This window comes from Typopeltis vanoorti, chromosome 3 (assembly GCF_054136105.1).
Source record: "Typopeltis vanoorti isolate ZY-2024b chromosome 3, IOZ_Tvanoo_1.0, whole genome shotgun sequence".
NCBI lineage: Eukaryota > Metazoa > Arthropoda > Arachnida > Uropygi > Thelyphonidae > Typopeltis > Typopeltis vanoorti.
In genome coordinates, this window is record NC_143551.1 from 76,781,713 (window position 1) to 76,803,352 (window position 21,640).

The 21,640-nt window shown below is 34.3% G+C and overlaps 1 protein-coding gene across 1 annotated transcript in view; it reads right to left on the reverse strand.

Moving 5' to 3' along the window:
* Positions 1-21,640, reverse strand: part of Phb2 (prohibitin 2) — a 65,098-nt gene that overhangs the window by 23,631 nt on the left and 19,827 nt on the right. Inside the window, exons 4-5 of the mRNA XM_090415726.1 lie at positions 9,998-10,122; positions 8,056-8,241 (exon numbers count right to left, since the gene is read on the reverse strand). Of these exons, the coding sequence (XP_090271852.1) occupies positions 8,056-8,241; positions 9,998-10,122 (311 nt within the window). The remainder of the gene's footprint in view (positions 1-8,055; positions 8,242-9,997; positions 10,123-21,640) is intronic.

The window sequence follows — 21,640 nt, forward strand, 5'->3', positions numbered from 1 at the left end:
TTTTTACCGAAGATGGTAAATTAAATATAGAAATAGACAACAGAATCAGCAAAGCTGGTATGGTGGGAAGTCAAATGAATAAATTCATATGGAATAAGAGAGAAATTAGTCGCAACACTAAATTAACTGTATACAAGACAGTGTTCAAACCAGTTTTAACTTATGGATCTGAGAGTTGGGTCAGAAATAAAACACTTGACCAAAGACTAGAAACTGCAGATATGAGAGTCCTAAGAACGATTAACGGCACAATCAGATGGCATCAATGGCAATATCATATTAAAAACGAGGATATTAGGAAAGAACTTAGGTGGATTGAACATGGTCAGCATCCAGGAATGCATTAGCAGAGCTAATCTCAGGTGGTATGGTCACTTGAACAGAATGGGCGAGGAAAGATTAGCAAAACAAGTGTTCTCTGCCAGGTTGGTAGCAAAACGACCCAGAGGAAGACCAAGATATAGGTGGATTGATACAGTACAAAGTGCCTTAGACGATAAAAATATAAGATCTGATAATGTTGAAGTCTTGACAAGTAACAGACTGATTTGAAGGAAAATTGTAGATAGGAAGTTAGTAATGATGTAATTTTTTTCATTTAGTACTATCATATCCTGTACACCCCTTGAGGGTACATAGCAGGAATTTGATGATGAAATATTGATAGGTATTACTGACTGCATTCATGGATATTTCTTACCATTATTAATAATTTAATAAATTTTCCAACTAACTGCTTCAGATATCTAAAAATATCCTTATCTTCAGATTTTATAATTACTTTTACAATTTTTCATTCTTTCTTTTGAAACCATTTTTACTTTTTTTAATAGCCTCCAAAATCTTATGTTACTTCCATAACATTTACCGTCCATATGTTCTCCAAACACTAAATACAAGGCTAATCTTCTTGAATGGCAGGCAATAAAGTGATGTGTCAAATATTAGAATGGGGAACTGGACATGAGACTTATTTGTGCCTATGGCTCCACAGAACGTTCTACTAAGGTAGAAGTGGTGGAATTTTTTTTGAGGCTTCAGAGAAATAAACTGACACAATGAAAAAAGAAAAAGTTGATCCTTGTTAGGGATCCGAAGGCAAAGTAGGAAATGATTGTCAGACATATAGAAATATTTTGGGAAAATTTGAAGAAAAGAGCAAAGCTAATAATAATGGCAAATACCTGTTGGATTTTGCTCAGGACATGGACTGGTTATTACTAACACAATGTCCAGCATAAAAATGTGCATAAATTCACATGGAGAGAAGAGACAAGGAATAAGAAAAGTCTCATTGACTATGTTATTGTTGACAGTGATGTTTTCTTACTGGTGCAGGGTACTAGAGTGTACAGAGGATCTGAAATTGGAAGTGATCACCATTTAGTCTTGAGCAGGATAAAACTGAATTTCATATTGAAAAGAAGAACATGTAAGAAAATTTTAAAGCAAATAAAAGTTGAGCAGATCTCAGGTGTGAACTGTTGACTAAAATACCTGATCAACAACCAATGGTCTTGTATCGATGACAAAGTTGAAGATTGCTATCAAAATTAATGCAATCAATAAGAATTTTTTTCTTTCATGTGTCTCCTCTCCACGTGAATTTATGCACGTTTTTATGTTTGAACATGGAATTAGTCAAGTGCTGACTGATCCACTGTCCTGAGCAAAAATCTAGCAAATAATACTACCTTGTCATTATTATCTGCAAGACTTTTTGTTATCTAAAATTTTCCCAAAACAATTTTATGTCTGGAATTAATTTCTTACTCGTGGCTCAAAAAATTCCTCCACCTCTTTCTTACAAGAACTTTCTGTGAGACTATAGGCAAATACAGGGTGTTTCAAAAAGAATGACCCGATTTCAAATAATTATATTTAATAATGAAAATGTGGTACAGGATTTTAGATGCCATCTTCTCATTAACTAAGCGTAGTGGCTATTTGGGTGCTAGTAGTAGCATCTAGCGGTCGTCATATCAAACTGTGGGCCAAGGCCGTTCACATGGTACAAGTGGCATTCATTTGTGGTTTGTGGTTGCAGAGAGATACAATATTCAAATTGGGACATTCTTTTTGAAACTCTGTATAAACACTGTTCAGACTTTATGAAATCTGTTCTCATCATTCTACCTGAAATTCTCATTTAAGTTTATTCAACACTAAACACAAAGTGTTTAGTGCTGAATATTGCAGCTACTTCTCTTTTGTGATCAAATTCCTGACATGTATCCTCAAGGGGTGTATACAGGACATTATGATAGTACATGAAAAACTTACATCATTACTAACTTCCTATCAACAATTTTCCTCCAAATCAATCTGTCAAGATTCCAACATTATCAGATTGTGTGATCCTTAGTACCTAAATACATTATACTTAATATTTAGAAGTATCTCATTAAGACCAATTATATCACATTATATGTCTAATTCCTCACCTGCTCCCCATCGATGTTTCTCACATTTATGATATCTCTTCATTTCTGTCAAGTTTTTCTAGTACCTGACTTCTATAAATAGAGGGGACAGTCACAGGCTCTACCCCCCCCTAGCTAATTACTTCATGGGGACTTTTGAAGAGAAAGCTTTAAACTCTGCCCCACTGCTTGGCTGCTCTCAACATATTTTTAATACATCTAAACAATCAACATCCCAGGATCCAGTTCACCTTAGAAAAAGAAAATAACAGTTTCCCCTTCCTGCTGGCCTGGTTGGCCGAGTGGTTAGTGTATCCGCTCTCCAGACAAGAGGCTGCAGGTTCGAATCCTGCCAGAGGCATGGATGCTTGTGATTGTTCTACTAACTGTTTGCCATTATGTACTGCAGTATGACCTCTGATCTCTTCGTGCCATAAAAATCAAAATTAACTAGCTCCCACTCCTAGACACTTTAATCACACACCACTATCTGTTTACAGAAAAACACACTAATAGATATATTCACAGTCGTTCCCCGTGCCGAATAGTATGGAATTATTAAACCCTTATATAAGGAACTAAATTAATTAGTTCAGATAACAGTGCCCTCTCCAACAGAACTTGACCACATTTACAAAACCTTTCTAGCCAATAACTACAATTCCCGCCAAATCCAAAAAATATTAAAATACCAAACCACACATTCCCTCTCTCCTCTCCAGAATAGAGATTACAACAAAGTTATCAGTTTTCCATATATCCAGGGCACATCTGAAAATCTACCAAAAATCCTAAAGAAATTACCATCTTCCAACCACTTACAAACCATATATAAAAAATTGGCATCCCTTATCCACTCCACTGTCCCATGTTTGGTTGGTTTGAAGTTATGGGGAGTAATTTATTTGTTTAATTGCCACAAGGGAAAGAGCAGATTGTTTTGTATTTATAGCATACTGGTTTTTTTTTTTTTTTTTTTTTTGGAAACTGATAATGATTAATTGATTTCAGGGGTATTTTGATTGTACTGCATGTAAAGATATCTCAATAGTGGGATTTTTGTTGCTGCTAGTCTTTGTATTTTTTTTTTCCTTAGTGGTGGACAGTAAGTAGTCTGGTAATGGAATATTCCAATCTCAATAATATTCAATGAAGCATGACCTTAAGAAAGAAATAGTGGATCCAATGTAACAGGTATTCCATCCTGAGAGGCAGTTAAACTTGTAAACAACATTATGCCATAGTAACATGTCGGTCTGAACTATTGTAGTTCTGCATTTGAGTAAGTTTTGTAGTTTACTGCTAGTGATTTTATAATTTTATAATCAGAATATTTTATAGAAGAAAATTTTATAATCAGAATATCTGAAGATGTGTTTTAAGGCTCTGTAAATGTTATGGATATTGAATATGGTATTTAGATGTGTTGCTTTTTAGAGGATAGTACATTTTGGGGTGAATGAATAGCATAATGTATTACTAGTTGAGGATACTGTTGAGCAGGGAAGATCTCCTTCTGATGTGTAATTTCTTGGTTTAAACCCATGACAGAAGATGAGTATTTGTAAGCATTAATAAACTGTGTTAATATGACATCTTCTGATACAATATGGATGATAAGAGATGAAAAGCAAATCATTTCCAATGTTAGTAGGTTTTTGGTATCTTAAATTAATCAAATAAATATGATTAGTTTAAAAATATCAGTTTGAACTGATCTTATCTTTCACTTAATCTGAGTTTTGTCCCATTAATAATATTTTAATGAGCATTACTAGTCTTGAAAAATAAATTATAACAAATACCCTGGATACAAACTGTTTTATTAACTTGATTAAAAAAAAAAAAAAAAGTTAATAAAGTATTTGGTGCATGAGAGAGAGAGAGAACGAGCACATTACAGGAAGGTGAATCTCTACATCCGTTATAGGCCATATGATGATCTTATTCCAGTTAATTAGCTTTGACAACTGAGTAATCTCTTAATAAATTTAGTTTAATCCTTTATCCAAGTGTGCGCAAACAAAAGTTTGCACCTGAAAGTATCTTCAGGAATGGGATAAGGTGGTACAACGCCGGGGAACTTGTTGCAAAGGTGGAGCAAGATAACATCACTCCTATCTCAGTATCTCCCATAATGCAAAACCCATCTCCTTGCAGATATGTCTAATGTTATGCATTAAGGGAAGGGCTAATAATTTATTATAGTCTAATGAAAAATAAACTTTGAGTAATCTCTTATTATGGAGGCACATATATTTGTTGAAGCTAAGTTTTAAGAATTTTCCACTCACTTTTTCATATCATTAGAAGAGATGGACTGCAACAGAGACTGATACATGCACATAGAAGAAAGATTGTTGATAATGGATTATTATTTTTTTTTTAACTAGTCTGTAATACTTTTAAGCTGTGTAAAAATAAGCAAAAACATGAAATCTCCAGGATTTTTTTTTTTATTAATTTAATATTTTGAACAGAGCTGCATATGCAATTACAACATACAAAGCACACCTAAACACTGGTTTTGTTTATGGAGTTGCATCAAAGTAGTAGACATTATAAATAATGTTACAGTAAAATAAGTTGTACCACTTTCTAATTCTGTACATGGTACTGTTGATTTTTCAATGCTGCATATATCAATGTACTGATTTTCGAAACTATCGTACCATAGCTCACTCCTCAATCTACTGCTGTTATTTACACTAAAAATGTCATCTAAAACTATTCATCTCTTACATTTAGATATAATGTGTACTTTGAAAATTATCATCCAAAAGGCACTGCTTAATTTGTGAGTGGATAATTGCTGTCAAGTTTAGTATCACTTATATGAAAAAAATTCATCACAATGAACTGCTTGAATCAAGAACCTGCTTAACAGATGCCATCCAGCTGAATTTCTCATCTCATTTTCTTTATACCCTCTTTTACCTTGCGGCGTCGAGAGTTTATTAATCATAGGACCTCAAACTGTTCAGAGGATAAGGTGGTGAGCCCTATGCCCTGGTGTATCCATCCTACGTCCTGTAGTGTTGAGTTCTCAAGGCCGGTTTGCCTGCTTTGCAGGATGATAAACCCCAGGATAAACTGGGGAAAAAACCCTACTGTCCACACCCAAGACCGGCTAACTTGGCTATGGTTGAGGAAGATCCTTTAGCTCCTCACGTCACTGACGGGAATCGAACCTAGGACACTCCTTCCCCAGGCATATGGTTGCAAAGTGCACAACCACTAGGCCTAACCGTGCAGACCCACACTGCTTCACAGATGCCATCCAGTTGAATTTCAGACATTGTTATTTGAGTTGGCCAACAATTTTAAAAAACCTGTCCAACTGTAATCTGGGCTTCCTTATAAAACTACCATCTTTTGTCCCTTAAGAATGTTTCCAGTTTTCCTCTCCTGGATTTCTCTACCGATGCAAGGATACTTCAGGGACATGTCCTTTTGCCCACATTCTTCTGCCTATACATTAATGTCCTCTTACCAACCTCATATCCCATCCATACTTTTGCTCATGACAGTATATTTTATTACTCTCTAATTCATCTGACTAAAGTTGAAGTGCTGAATTCATTCAAGCTTTGAGATCATCCATAACCAATGTCTTAAACACTATCTTTTTTTCATGTTCCAATGAGATTAGAATAATCTAGTCAGTTTCAGCACTACCAAAACACATTCCTATGTTATTTTTTATATGAAAAATGTTACTTCACTACACCTTACTTTTGATAATATTCAGATCTCTAGTCAAGAATTCTCTTCTTGAGCTGATGTATGTCTAGTATTTTCCCCTGGCATACACACTTCATATTCAAAGTTTCTTCCTTGCACTCAAAAAAACTTAGTATTCGCATCTTTACAAATTCCAATACTATATAAATTTCAAATCTGCACAACCTTGGAGAATACTGTTAATACACCAATCTCTAAAAAAATGCCTAATGTCATCCAGAAAAAACCCAGTCCATTTAATAAATGACTTCTCTTAGATACTTCCCCAATCACTTTCTCAGATGCTTTTTTTCCCTTTTTTTTTAAAGGGATTTTCATTGATGTTGTTCCAAATTGGACAATGCCATCCCTCTCCTTTCTTCTCAACATGTAAAAACAAGCAGCTGCTGTTCACCATTCAACAGGTCAGCTTAAAACTTACCGAACCAACTTCTCATCCTCTTTTTTCTTCCATCACTTTTTGTTCTTTGTAGCTGCCTTTCCCCATACCATTTGCACAGACTACTAGCTACTCAAGAAACATGTCAAAAGATTCTGGCTTTTTTTGTAATCGTGTAATCACATAACTACACATAATACTAATGCATTATAGGTTTTGAGCAGAAGGATATAAAATTATTCTTCTGCTCTCACCAAGATGGAAACTGAATTTGTTATTTACATAAAATGTTTTTTTTTCCCCCCACTTGGTTAGAATATAATAAATTTTGTTTAATCCTTTACACAAGTGTAAGCAAACAAAGTTTGCACCTTAAGTATCTTCAGGACTGAGGCAACTCATGATAAAGGTAGACCAAGCTCTCATCACTCCTTGTCATAGTATCTCCCATAATACAAAGCACATCTCCTTGCGGACATGTATAATGTTATGGATTAAGGGAAGGGCCACTACCCAGACCAGTTTCGACCTTTATTGAGGTCTCATCAGTGGGAGCCAGACCCAGAAGTCATATTTACCTATACGAGTTGTCAAAAGGTGTCTCACCTTATTATTAAATTACTCTGAATTTAGAGAAAGATGTTGGAAGTTTCCCCCCCCCCACTTGGTTAGACTATAATAAATTTAGTTTAATCCTTTAACCAAGTGTAAGCAAGAAAAGTGTATAGGTAAATATGATTTCTCCATTGCTTCCACTTCAGTATCACCACTTCTGGGTCTGCACTACCAAAACCACTGACTGCACTACACTCCCACTGAAGAGACCTCAATAAAGATCGAAACTGATCTAGGTAGTGGCCCTTCCCTTAATGTACAGCATTATACATGTCTGCAAGGAGATGTGCTTTGTATTACAGGAGATACTAAGACAAGGAGTGATGAGAGCTTGGTCGAAATTTACCACGAGTTGCCTCAGTCCTAAAGATACTTCAGGTGCACACTTTGTTTGCTTACACTTGGGTAAAGGATTAAACTAAATTTATTTACATAAAACCTTAATTTGCAATGGAATTTTAAATATTAAAATTGGATTTCTGATGTTATAGTTTAGCCATCCAAAAACTTGGTTAAAAAAAAAAAAAAAGTGGCTTAAAAATGGCACAAAGGTGGTCATACTAACATGAAACCTTAATTCATCATGGAATCTTAAATATAAAATTTCAATAGAAAGGTCGGTAAATGATAACTAGATGATAAAAGTTTAGCCTCCCAAAGACTCGGTAAAAAAAAAAAAAGGCTTAAAAATGGTACAAAAGTGGTCATCCTAACATACATATTGTGCACCATGAAAGTGTTGAATGAAGGGAAAGGAGCAATATATGGGAATTTCAACAGCAGCAACAAAAAGTATGAAAAGAAATCTTGATTATCTACAGTGCCAAACAAAACATTCCACACACACACACAAAACACTTTCTCAGTAATGGTCACTTGTCACATCAGTACTACCTGCTTAGACTCTACAGCTGCAGTATATTCCTTGCCAAAACTCAGTTCTGTGATGGAAACATCGTCTAAAATTATATTAAAATCACGGGCTCGTTCTGTTAATTCTTTTCTCACCAACAATGATACTTGCTGACGTTGAGTAATGAGCTGAGAAGCATTGAATTTTGCCACCACACTCTTTAAAACCTGAAAAAAAAAAAAAAGAACTTTTATACCAAAGTTTAATAATAATAAAAAAAAAAGGTTTATACTAAATCAAATATATGAACACAGAAAATTAAAAAAAAAAAAAAAAACTTACTTAAAACTATTTAAAAATGAAAATATTTCTGAATTCAGAACATATAAACCACTCCCAAATGAATCCATATTATTTAATTTTTCAAAAAGGTTTTTAAAAATGTAAATTATATGTGAATCCAATCCATGAAAAGCTATTAGTCTATTACATTAGTATCAGCATCATGGGTTGGCAAGTGTTGGATTATTCCAAAACCAGCTCTAGAGACTAAATACAGAATAGTGGTCTCATAATCAAGTGATGAAATTCATAACCTACCTAAACATATTCACAAAATATCCATGCCCAAAGTAGGATTTTGAGCTGGTGTTTTGGTTGGAAAGCAGATACGTGAATTGCATGATCTGATTGATTGACCAATTCATAAATACACAAACTAAGTGGTCCATTTATTAGGTACATCTACCTAATAGTGAGTGCTATCCCCCCCCCCACCACTTGCCCAAATCAGTCTTCAAAATAACCTCAATGCACCGAGGCTTCTTCTATATGCCAATATTGACCTGTAAACTTTTTCATGTTCTAGTTGACTCAAATTGGATGATGCAAATTTCTATCAAAAACAGGACATTCTAACTGTTCAAATGAGTCAAAATCTAGTGACTAAACAAGTCACAGCATGGTTATAAGTCATCCTCGTGATCTAGAATCCTGTAAAAGCAGTCATTAACAGATGGATAAACTAAGCTTGAAGGGATACTGCTGTGGGCAAAACTATTAAGTCAGGCACATTATTAACTGCCAGTATTAATGGACCTAACACATTTGGAAAAAATCACTACCACCATTAGTCTGTGGCACAGAGATGGGTCTACTGATTCATGATGTTGTTGCCATCATACTTCAATGTGGAAATGGAATTCATTAGATAAGGTGCTTCATCCTCCCCTCCCTCACTTCAAGTATCATTGTTCTTGGTATTGAAATGCTTGTTTTAGCTGACAATGAAATTTGGTGATGTTGTCTGCTACCACAACTCCATCCAAGACAGAGTCTCATGCATACTGCTGATTGGGACATATTTGTTATGATTCTTATAACTTCCATCTGCTTCTTGAATCAACAAATTGTTTCCAGCTACAAGAATTCAGCCCTCATTAGGAGGGTCCAACCAGTCCTAAGGGACGGTGGAGGAACCTCATACGAATAAATAAAAATCATGCTTTTCAAAGATTTAGGCCTAGAGTGGCCTGTTGCAGCCCATAGAAGTCATCGTTGAATCTCTTTAGAGTACATCCAGGTTTTCTTTTTCCTAATAGTGTGCAATTTCAAAACGTTTTGGTAATCTTTCTGTTTCATTCATTCAATATGTTCCATCCATTTATGTTTAGATTTTTTTATTTTTTCCATTACTGATTCCTGGTTTAATTCTTTCATAATTTCTTCATTTCAGTCAATATAGATTTTATACAGTCTTAATGATATACAGTAATTCACACAATACCCAGCCACTCATTTTCAGGTATATACTACAAACCAAATATTCTGCCCACTGGCTTGTCATTCAGTGCCAGTCAATACACAGGGATGAATAGGTTTTAGTACAAGAGACAGAAAATAAGTGGTCACAAAAATTTTAATGAGAAAGGATACATCTATCATTGTACTTTTGATAATCCATATCTCAAATAATTTACATACCTCATTACAAATTGAAGGAAGAACCCGTTCATCAAAATCTGTTCCTAACATACGGTAAATATGTGGCAAAGATTCAGCATCTGGACGTGCCAGAACTCTTAAGGAAATATTCACCATCTGCAAATCTTAATCAAAACAGTTCTTTAAGTTTTTTAAAAAAGTATTACAAAATTAGCACACAGTTTGGTTTATGTGTACACACACACACACACACACACACACACACACACAAACCAATCTATTCTGAATAAATCATTTTAGTTTATGTTAATGAACATCTTAATATAACATTAAGTTACAACATTATATCATTATTTTATACCTTACATATGGAAAGGCTTAGGAATCATTAATTATTCATAGTGCTTCATGGTATACACAACACCAAGAAAGAAAAAAAAATACAATTATTGAACTTACTGATATTTGCTGGTTTTCTACCCCCAGCATCTTCAAGGCACAAATTATAACTGACAAACACAGGGCACTGACCTAAATAATTGTGGAAAACAATTCAAACTATAACTGAAACGGAACTAATGTCATTACATGGTACCCTCTATGAGTCAGATAACAACAAATTTAATTTGGAGAAGTGAGACTATCAGGTCTCAGAATGACTGTCTCCCAGACCTCTGGCAAATTAATGCACCCATACTTGTGGAGATTGGGATGCTGGAATTGCTTAAACTAGTGTTTCCCAACGTGGCACATACACCACATGGGGGGGTTGAATATTTTGGAAACCATTAGAAAATGATGTTGCATTCGTCACCTCATCACCAATATACTCAAAAAATCACCATTCTCAGCAATAAATTATCGATGTTACAATCCTGGCTTTCCGAGAAAAAAAAGCTGGCAACACTAGTACAATAATCAACATAAATACTTGGTAGTGTAAGTGTGTTAAGGTTAGATCATAGCATCTGTCACTTCTGAAAAGTAAACAGTACCAATTTAACTTGAAGAAATGCAAAATTCAACTAGTTTTGCAAGAAAATTACTGTTGTCCTTCCCATTGTCATAGTTGAATGTGGCGTTAGTGCTATAAATGACTTGTTACTGAAAAAAATAAATCATCTGGATATCACAAACCATGCAAATTTTAGATTGAAATTGACTAAATTAGTACCTCAAATAAACTCTGCAGCAGACATCAAGCTAAAGGATCACATTAATTTGGATTTTATTTTCCTGAGTTCGATTTATGTTTAATAATATACAAAGTGTAACATAAAATTTATATTCATTGAAGAAAGTCAAATTAAAAAGTTTTACCTATGTTCCTTTTTTATTTGAAGTATCTATTTATATTATACTTTTTCAGAACTTGGTTGACTATTATGCTACAGGGGCAATCAAAATCTGAGGTGGAGCATGATCAAAAAAGGTTGGGAAACACTGGCTTAGAAAACATGATCCAAAAAAAGTTTGGGAAACACTGGCTTCTATTACATAAGTATTACAACTTCTGGGGGACAAATTTGCTTGCATCCATAGTGATCCTAAACCATATGTGTCCCCTGGGTGGTGGTAAATGAGCAACAGCGATAGGCAGCCAGTCCATCCTAAGGATCTCCTGGCCAATTTCATGATGTCTACTGAATTTATTGAATATAGTGACTTGCAGAAACCAGAATTTAGAAACATTGGCCCTACACTATGTATTTGTCAATTAAATATTGAATCTATTAGCAAAGTCAAATGCGATTATTTATCAAAATTATTGTTAACCAACAATGTTGATGTGATTGCTGTCCAGGAAACACGTGCTGCTGATCCTGAATAGCTCCTTAAAAGAGGTTGCATTCCAGGTTATTGGTGCAACTTATCATGAAGTATATGGAATAGCAACGTATGTGCAAAATCATCTTATAGAATTTTTCTTCTATCTCAAAATATTGTAGAAAACATACATACAGTAGTGATAAAAGTTCAAGATATTACAATTACGAATATTTATAAGCCACCTGGATCACCTTGGCCGTAAAAAATTATCCCCTATTGCTGAACATCCTGCAATTTATAATGAGGACTTTAATAGTCACCATGAATGGAACTAGGCTCGAAACAACGAATGTGGCAAAAAAACTTGATTGGATTGAACTAAATAATCTTCACTTCGTCTTTGATGCCAAAGACAAAGGCACTTTTAGATATGCAACCTGGAAAAGAGACTATAACCCTGATTTATGTCTTGTTAGCAAAAATAATTCAGGTCACCCTATGCAAAATCTGAGAAGGGTCTTAACTGACTTTCCTCATAGTCAACATAGACCGGTATTAATTGACATTGGCATTTCCATTCCATTTATAAGATCAAAGCCTATCCCACGCTAGAATTTTAAAAAGGCTGACTGGAATAAATACGCAAATGAACTTGACAAATGTATTCGCTGGATATCTCCAATAAGTAATAATTTTCGTCGATTTATAGGTGTAGTCCTACTTGCTGCCAAGAAAAGTATTCCTAGAGGTATTAGACATAACTATATACACGGTTGGAGCAAAAAATGTGAATTACTTTATAATGAATATCAGATAAACAATGAACCCAAAAACAGCAAACGAACTCCTAGAAAACTTGGATATATCCCGAAGGAAAAAATGGGTAAATACAGTTGAAGGTATGGACTTTACTCATACCAGCCATAAAGCTTGGAGCCTTCTTAGGAAACTAGATAGTAGTGCTCCTTTGATTAAAGAACAAACAAGAATCACCCCCATATCAACTAGCTATACATATTAATATATCACGTATCTCAATCAATAAAAAGCATACAAGATATATAAAGAGAAAATTAAAAGAATTTAGCAAGTCTTCACCTATAACTTCAAATTTTCACACCCTTTTACGCAGCAAGAAGTTGAAACAGCCTTCAAGGAATTAAAGCCTGGTAAGGCTCTTGGTTTTGATAACATTCATCCAGAATTTTTGATTAATCTGGGAAGAAATGCAAGATTATGGAATTAACAAAGTTCTATACTGACATTCTTACAACTGGTAAACTTCCCACTATTTTTAAAAAAGCAAAAGTACTTTCAATTTTAAAGCCTGGTAAGCCTAATCATAAACTGGAAAGTTACCGACCTATTACTCTCCTCAGTTGTTGTTATAAACTCTTTGAAATACTTATTTATAATAGAATAAGCTCCACAATTTTTAAAAATGTCCCAATAGAACAAACTGGCTTCAGACCAAATCGTGGGTGTTGTGACCAGGTTCTCTCTTTGGTAACTCACATAGAAGCTGGTTTTCAAAAAGGTTTAAAAACATCAGCAGCATTTATTGATTTGTCAACAGCCTTCGACACCATTTGGAGACAAGGCCTTCTATATAAATTATTTAAAATTATCCCATGTAAAACAATAGTCCATATTATTAACAATATACTAAGAGATAGATAGATAGATAACAATATGCTAAGAGATTACCATCCATCCATTATCAACAATATGCTAAGATATAGAAGATTTATAGTGACTATAGGTAATAAAACTAGTAGTGAAAGGAAGTTAAATAAGGGACTGCCACAGGGATCTGTTTTATCTCTGTTATTATTCAATCTGTATATATCTGATCTTCCCATCACTACTTCAAGAAAATTTTGTTATGCCAACGATATAGCAATAACTACACAGCATAAATGCATAAGTCGTACAGAAGAAATTCTAATATATATTAATTATTACTATAACTATTAATATATATTAGAATTTCTTCTGTAGTTATTATTTCATCTAAATAATAACTTGGCAAATGTGAAACTAAAAATTGAATTGAACAACACTATACTTCCATATAATACATTCCCTAAGTACTTGGGAGTCACGCTTGACCGTTCTCTCACTTTCCGGCAACATCTTTCAAACTTGGCATATAAACTAAGGACATGTAATAATATCCTACAGAGACTCTGTGGCACTACCTGGGGTTCTAGAGCCTCTACTCTTCGGACAACAGCCCTTGCTTTGGTATTCTCAAGTGCTGAATATTGTGCTCCTGTGTGGCTAAATAGCTCTCACACAAGGATTATCAATTCTCAATTGAACAATACCTTAAGATTAATTACAGGCTCTATTAGATCGACCCCAACATATTGGTTACCTCTTTTAGCAGGCATTATTCCTACAGAACTACGTAGATTGAATTCTTTAGTCAGTGAATTCCTAAAAATTGCTGGTAATCCGAACCTACCTATTCATCAGGATCTCCCAACTCTTAACGTCAATAGATTGAAATCTCGCCATCCATCACTACGAGCAGCAGAAGAACTAGTGCTAAATAATTTTAATCCTTTATCAAAGTGGGAAGAAACATGGAAGGAAAATACGAAAGAAAATTTGCATAACATCTTTAAAGGTGATCAAATCATCACAGGATCAGATCTACCTAGCAAAACATGGACGGTACTAAATAGAATTCGGACAAATAATGGCCTATGTGGAGATACTCTCTATAAATGGAACAGACAAACATCTCCAGAATGTGACCGTGGTGCTCCACGACAGACTATGCAACATATTGTAACAGAATGCACCTTCCGTGCTTATCAGAATGACTGGAATGACTTTTTACAAGCAGCTCCTGAAGCTGCGATCTGGATTACGAACTTAGATCTGAATTTATAATGATACATATGTTTCTTTTCCTTATTATAACATATTAAGACTTTTACTTTTAACTCTTATTTTAATTTTGGATTAGATCTGTGTTTTCCTTCAAGGTTTTAACTTAAAATATTTTAAATTCTTCAATTCTGTTAATATATAATGACATCATGATTCTCTTTTTTAACATCATGTTTTTTTGCTATGAGCTATGTATGCATGTATGTATTACAACTTCTATGTAATACTGATGTCTTCCATCTAATTCCATGTGAAGGAGTAACCAGAGCATTGCCTGCCAATCTTGACTTGCCATACAGATGACTGCAGATGTAATTTTTGTTCTTCAAGACAGATGTCTTGAAGAACATCATTAGTCTGTCTAATGTAGGTTAAACTAGATACAAGGAATGTTGCACTCCATGAACCTTATACATGCCACCTAAAGAAATACCAGCACTTAAAAAGTTATCTAGGAACAAATTATTGTAACAAAAGCAGAGAAAGAAAATGCAACTGCTATTATGTGTTACCAGATGAATTATAGCAGAAAAAAAAATCAGTTACCTCCTTAAGGACCTCTCTACTTATCAAATGATAGATAGGGATCCTACAAAATCTCAAAAGAAAAAGTGTATAAATTATTTTAAAAAAGTTGCATCTTAGTCTAAAGAGATTACCAAAAAACCTAAACCTTATCATGTCAAACCACCCCAGATATATATGGGGTCCCCAGAATTCACAAACTTAATATACCCCTTCATCCAGTAGACAGCATAAACAGCCACACCTACAAACTGGCCAACATTTATTCAAATCACTTTCTGCCTTCACAAGGAATTCTCTCTCATCTATTAAAACTTCTACATTTTAAAACATTAATAAAAAATCTAACCTTACAGATTCTGACATCATAGTCAGTTTTGGTATTGCTTTACCATTCATTAATAAACTTTCCACAGAGATACTTAACCTCATTAAGCCACATCCCCCCCCTCTCCCCTGACAAGTGAATCATTCAGATGCACCACATATTCAGGTTATTTCTTATGGAAAGGAAAAAATACATAAACAGCTGGATGAGACTACAATACAGTCCTCTCGTCCCTTTCCACCCACTCAACTTCTATAAGAAACATTTTGAAAGCCAGGCACTTAATGCGGCCACACTTAAACCAATAGTTGGATGTGCTTTGCTATTTGGTCCATTGGACCAAATAGCAAAGCACATCCTAAAACCTAAAATAAATTTCACCATAGAAAAAGTAACATTGTTTCCTCTTTCTAGATACACTAGTGACATGACTTCCTAATGGCTCATTATCCTTTTCCATTTAGAGAAAACCCCATGTTGTATAAAAAATCAGCAAATATATGAAATGCATTTTTTTCTCCTTTCTTGTATTACACTTGGTCGTTGGCTTACGACTGACTTCCGTTCTGGCTGACAGGTCGTAAGTCGATCTGGTCGTATGTCGGCCATATATTTATTAACAGTATTCTTTAATCTTTTTATCATCTTTATAATTTATTTTTATAATCTTTTTAAATTTATAATTATGTATATTGTACAAAATGTGAAAAATAATACTGTACATACTGTAAACAGAAAAATACAATCTAAAATTAATGTAAAAATTAATACAAATGAAATTTACAAAATCAATTTTTAATCTTTGCTTGTGTTGGGTTGTGGATCATCAGGATCATGCTCTTGGGTTGAGGTAGGAGATGTTCTCTTGATGAGGAACATGCTGAGCTTTGAACAGTTTGTTTCTTTTCTTCTTCATACATCTCACGATAACAATGCACAGCATCTTGAATGATACGTTCAATCTTTGTGAATCGTTCGACATTTGGGTCCATTGCTTCGAAACTGGCGAGAGCTTTATTCAGTTGCGAAAAAGAATCTGATAAACTCTTTGCAATGATTTCTTTTCTGGCTCCTCTTCTTCCTCTCTCGATTTTTCTTCTGACACTCTCTGTGCTTCCAAGTCAATCAACTCTTCATCCAAAAGTTCTTTTATTTCACAATCTAGCAACCCCTCTATGTCTTCTATTTCACATTCTAATTTAAGATTTTTGGCAAGTTTAACTATTTTTTCTGTAATCACTTCCAGTTCCCTCTCCTTTTTCAAATCCTTCAAATGTATTCGCATAACATTTTAGACACTTTTTCCAAATTCCCGACATACAATTCTTTGTTACACATTCCCATGTGGTCGAAATATTCTTGATATACTGAAGAATGTTGTACTGCTTCCAAAAGTCTCGCAAAGATAAATCAGCATCAGAATCTATCGCTTCGATGGCTTGTGCGAATGTCGTTCTGAGGTAGTGAGCCTTGAATGCTGAAATAGTACCCTGATCCATGGGTTGAATGAGAGCAGTTGTGTTAGGTCGTCCAGATGAGGAGAATGGCCAGGGGCAGTGTCCATAATCAATAAAATCTTGAAAGGGATACCTCTCTTCGCACAATATTCACAAGCCTGGGGAATAAAGCAGTTCATGAACCAGTCTTCGAACAGTGCTTGAGTCATCCAAGCTTTAGGGTTTGAATGGTAGTAAACGGGCAGTGTGTGCTTGTTGATGTGCTTAAATGCACAAGGGTTTTCTGAACGATAAATGAGAAAAGGCTTCAGCTTAAAACCCACGGCATTCCCACCAAGCAACAAAGTCAATCGATCCTTAAAAGTTTTGAATCCTGGCATCCTTTTTGCTTCTTGGTGTATGTACGTATGATTAGGCATGCGTTTCTATTGCAAGCGAGTTTCATCTACGTTAAATATTTGTTCCGGTAGATAACCTTCTTCTTTGATTAAAGAGTCGAAACTATCAACGAATTTTTGGGCTTCATCTTCATCTGCACTTCCTGCTTCTCCTGTGACACGTACATTATGTAAAGCAAATCTTTTTTTAAAATGCTTAAACCATCCAGTACTATCCTGAAAATCTTCTGAGTAATCGTCTCCGGTAAGTGATTTTAAACTGAAACAGACTTCTAGCCTTCGCTTGCACTGTGCAAAGGCTCATGGGTGAATTTTTCTGTATTAAATCTTCCATTCACATAAACAACAATTTCTCCATTTCATGGATGGGTCCCTGTCGTTGTTTGGTTAAAATTGTAGACTTCATAGGTGTGGAACCTTTCACAGTTTCCCAAATTCTTTTTTTGTCCTTAAGTATCATCAATACTGTGGAATGTGATAACTTCAAGTCACGTGCTATCGTATTCACTTTCTTTCTGCCTTCATACTTCTGGATAACTTTCATTTTACACTCTAAATCAATAATTTTCCTTGACTTTTTAGCTGTTGTATCTGTAGATGAAGGCATTTTCCTTTTACTAGACATTTTATGGGTAGTATTTCAGTAGAATTTTAATTAATTTACCACATGCAACAGATGCTTGAAAGCGACTGAGGGTATGTGAGGGATAGTTATCATACGATAACCATCGTATCCCATAGTTATCGTAAGCGCAGCTGCCTGATTTATTATTAATTTATTCTTTTTTTTTTTGTGGTCATCAGTCGACGACCAGATGTATTTAAAATTGATGCATTATTATTTTTATTTCATATTTAAACCTAGTGATTAATTTTTCTAATCATAACATCTTCTTTATTATCTTTTAGTCAGATTTCTGTGAATTTAAGAAAATAACAATTAGATTTATCAATGCACTATAAAATTCAATACGTATTAGCAAAATAGCATCTGATAATTAAGATTTAGGGATACAGACACACAAAAAAAAAACTATTACAGAATTCCAAGAACAAATAAGCATACCAGGAAAGTATTTGACTCAGTAAATCACTTTTATTACAAATATTACATGTAAGTGTTATGAAAAGAAAACAAATTGGATTAGGTGATACTTTTGGTAACAACTTCACTGTGAAAACCTAGTACTGGTAATTGAGAGTTGCTCAGGGTCAATGCTAAAATCAATCTTGTGTTGAATGAGCAGATCAGCTCCATAATCTGACACTGATATTGCAAGTCACAGTTTACAAGAAGACAAACACTGCAATTGACATCCAATATCATTAATTAAATTTTATAACCAAACAAAAGTGCAAATATCCAGCTTTAGAGAAAGTTAATTCTCAGGAGTGTTCTTTAGTAACTTGAAATGGAAGACTGGTGCAAGGTACTTACTTTAACAAAAAGAAAATATATTGTGTACAGATTTTATTTTAACAGACCCTAGCAAAAGAAATTTTGTGTATATTACTTGGATCTACTAAATACTGCAAGATGGAATGTGAAGTTGCAGTGGCAACTACAAAATATAGCTGCACAACCTAAAAGAATATTCTTAAGAAACATATCCTGTGTCTAAGGATATGTTTAACATATTCTTAGAATAAATACTGGTTACTTAAATTATAAGTCAGTAGTTATTCCTTTTACAGCTCAGTAATGAAAATACAAAGAGAAGCCACTGCTAATTTCAAACAGATATATTTACTGTGATTATAATATGATATAACTATTTATCTTGAAACTTGGAGGGGAATAATGTACTTATTTGTTTCAAACAAATACAAAAGAAAAGCTTTGTTTCAATGTTAACTGCAATTATGTTTTGCAATGTACCATATTTTGTTAGTATTGTAGTGTGTAATTTTTTGTTGTGATAAATATGACATGAAAAGGAATATAAAGATATTCTAGATGTCTGGCGTAATTATCTTGAAAGACTGCTAGATGAAACAAGCAGTGCCAGCATGATGGTAAAAAACTCCCAACAGGAATGCAGTCAGGAATACATACCCATACTTTGAGTAGAAAAAGTCACCAAAAACCTGAAATGTGGAAAGGCAGCTGGAGTAGATGAAATTCAGCCAGAAATGCTCAAATATGGAGGTATAAAAGTTTTAGAGTGATTGCATTGCATAACTCAGAAGGCCCAGTCAGAGGATTGAATTCCAGATGATTGGAACATAGTTGTCATAGTACCTATCTATAAAAAGGGAAATAATTTCCCTATCCTTGGTAGGGAAATACAGAGGTATTTCCCTACCAAGTTTCCTGGTCAGATTTATTCAAGTATACTTGAGAAATGGCTAAGAACAATTGTGGAAGGGAAGCTTGATGAAAAACAAGCTGGATTCAGGCCAGATATAGGTTTCAGGATCAGATTTTCACTAAGACAAGTAATTGAGAAATCTTGGGAATATAACAAGGATTTGTATTTAAGTTTTGTTGATCTGGAAAAGGCATGACAAGGTGGTAAGAAGGCTCTTCAAAATGCTACAGTTATGTGGTGTATCAACAAAGCCCGGTATGGTAGGAAGTCAACTGAATAAATTTATATGGAATAGGAGAGAAATTAGTTAAAACAGCTAAATTAGCTGTGTACAAGACAGTTTTCAAATCAATTTTAACTTATGGATCTGAGAGCTGGGTTAGAAATAAAATTTGACCAAAGACTAGAGACCACAGAGATGAGAGTCCTGAGAAAGATTAGGGGCTTGAACAGATGGTATCAATGGCAATATATTAAAAAAGCGAATATTAAGAAAGAACTTGATATTGTTAGCATCAAGGAATGTGTTAGCAGATCTAATCTCAGGTGGTATGTCACTTACACAAGAAACAAGTGTTCTCTGCCAGGTTGGCAGGAAAGAGACCCAGAGGAAGACCAAGATCTATGTGGATTGATGCAGTAAAAAGTGCCTCAGAAGACAGAAATATAACATCTTGACAAATAACGGATTGATTTGGGAGAAAATTGTTGATAGGAAGTTAGTAATGATGTAAATTTTTCATGTAGTACTATCATAATATCCTGTACACCCCTTGAGGGTATATATTGAGAATTTGATGATGCATTTTAATAATAAGAATTCCGTTTCTTAATTTCATCATTTATTTTGCAATGGTTATCTGAGACATGTCTTATACGGAATGGATTTAAATTTTATGTTCGTTTTGAAGTAGTTTAATCACCCCCCTCCCCCATGACTGCCCATAGCAATTGAATTATAAATACAACGTTATCTTTCATATTTTGCATTTTTTACAGTATGTCCTTCAAATTTTGGTATCCAAAATCTATAATTTTATTTTACCTGTCAAATAACAAAATAAAATAATTATTATCTTTTCTATATTCTTACTATTTCTTTGCTATTTGATTATTCCAGCCACTACTTTTTTTTTTCCGAGCCCCAGTATTATTTAGGAAACAGTGATTATCTAAAATTGTTGTAATTTTTATTAATACATTACCTGTTATTATTCATTCTTAAAAAGTCGTATCTTTATGTCATGAAAGTTAGATATGAAGGTTAATATTATTTTCTGACAAGAAAAAGGAAGGAAGCTGAACTGGATGAAATAATTTTTCTGCACCTCTGTTTTTCTTGTAGATAAACTTATACATTGGTTACATGACTTTAAATTTTTCAGGAAATGACAATGTATACTAAAACATTAATTAAAAAACTTTAATCAATACCTTCCTATATTTCGGCAATGTTAAATTGCCATCTTCTGGGAACATAAAACTATGATGTGCATGCAGGCACTAACAATGAGCAAGGCTGAAGAAGGCAACTAGCATTGGTCCTAAAGTCCTAAAGGTGCTCCCTAGTGGGATAATTGGGTTGTCTTGGCTGTTGGGCTGATGTTCTAAGGATGCAAGCTTCCCAAATTTGGGGTAGTTTCATGCATCCAAATTTGTTGAGATTTGGAAAGTTTTTTAGAGCTGAGGCTGATTCCAAGAAATCTTTCATATTTATATTTGCTATGGTGTATTAAAATGGCTTTCTTCCAACATATTCTGTGGTTTAATTGCATGGTCCACCTTTGGATAAGTTGATTTTTGGTGCTTTAGCTTTGGTAAAAACTCCGGCTACACCCAGTCTGATATTGTTTGCAATATGGATGGGCAAGTTGCAGATACCACATTCTACTTGTATCATTATTTCTTCAGACAGTATTGTTTTCGGTGCTATGGCAAAGTTACCACATGCGAGTGTGTGCTGAGAGCTTCAGGGTAATGGAAGAAAG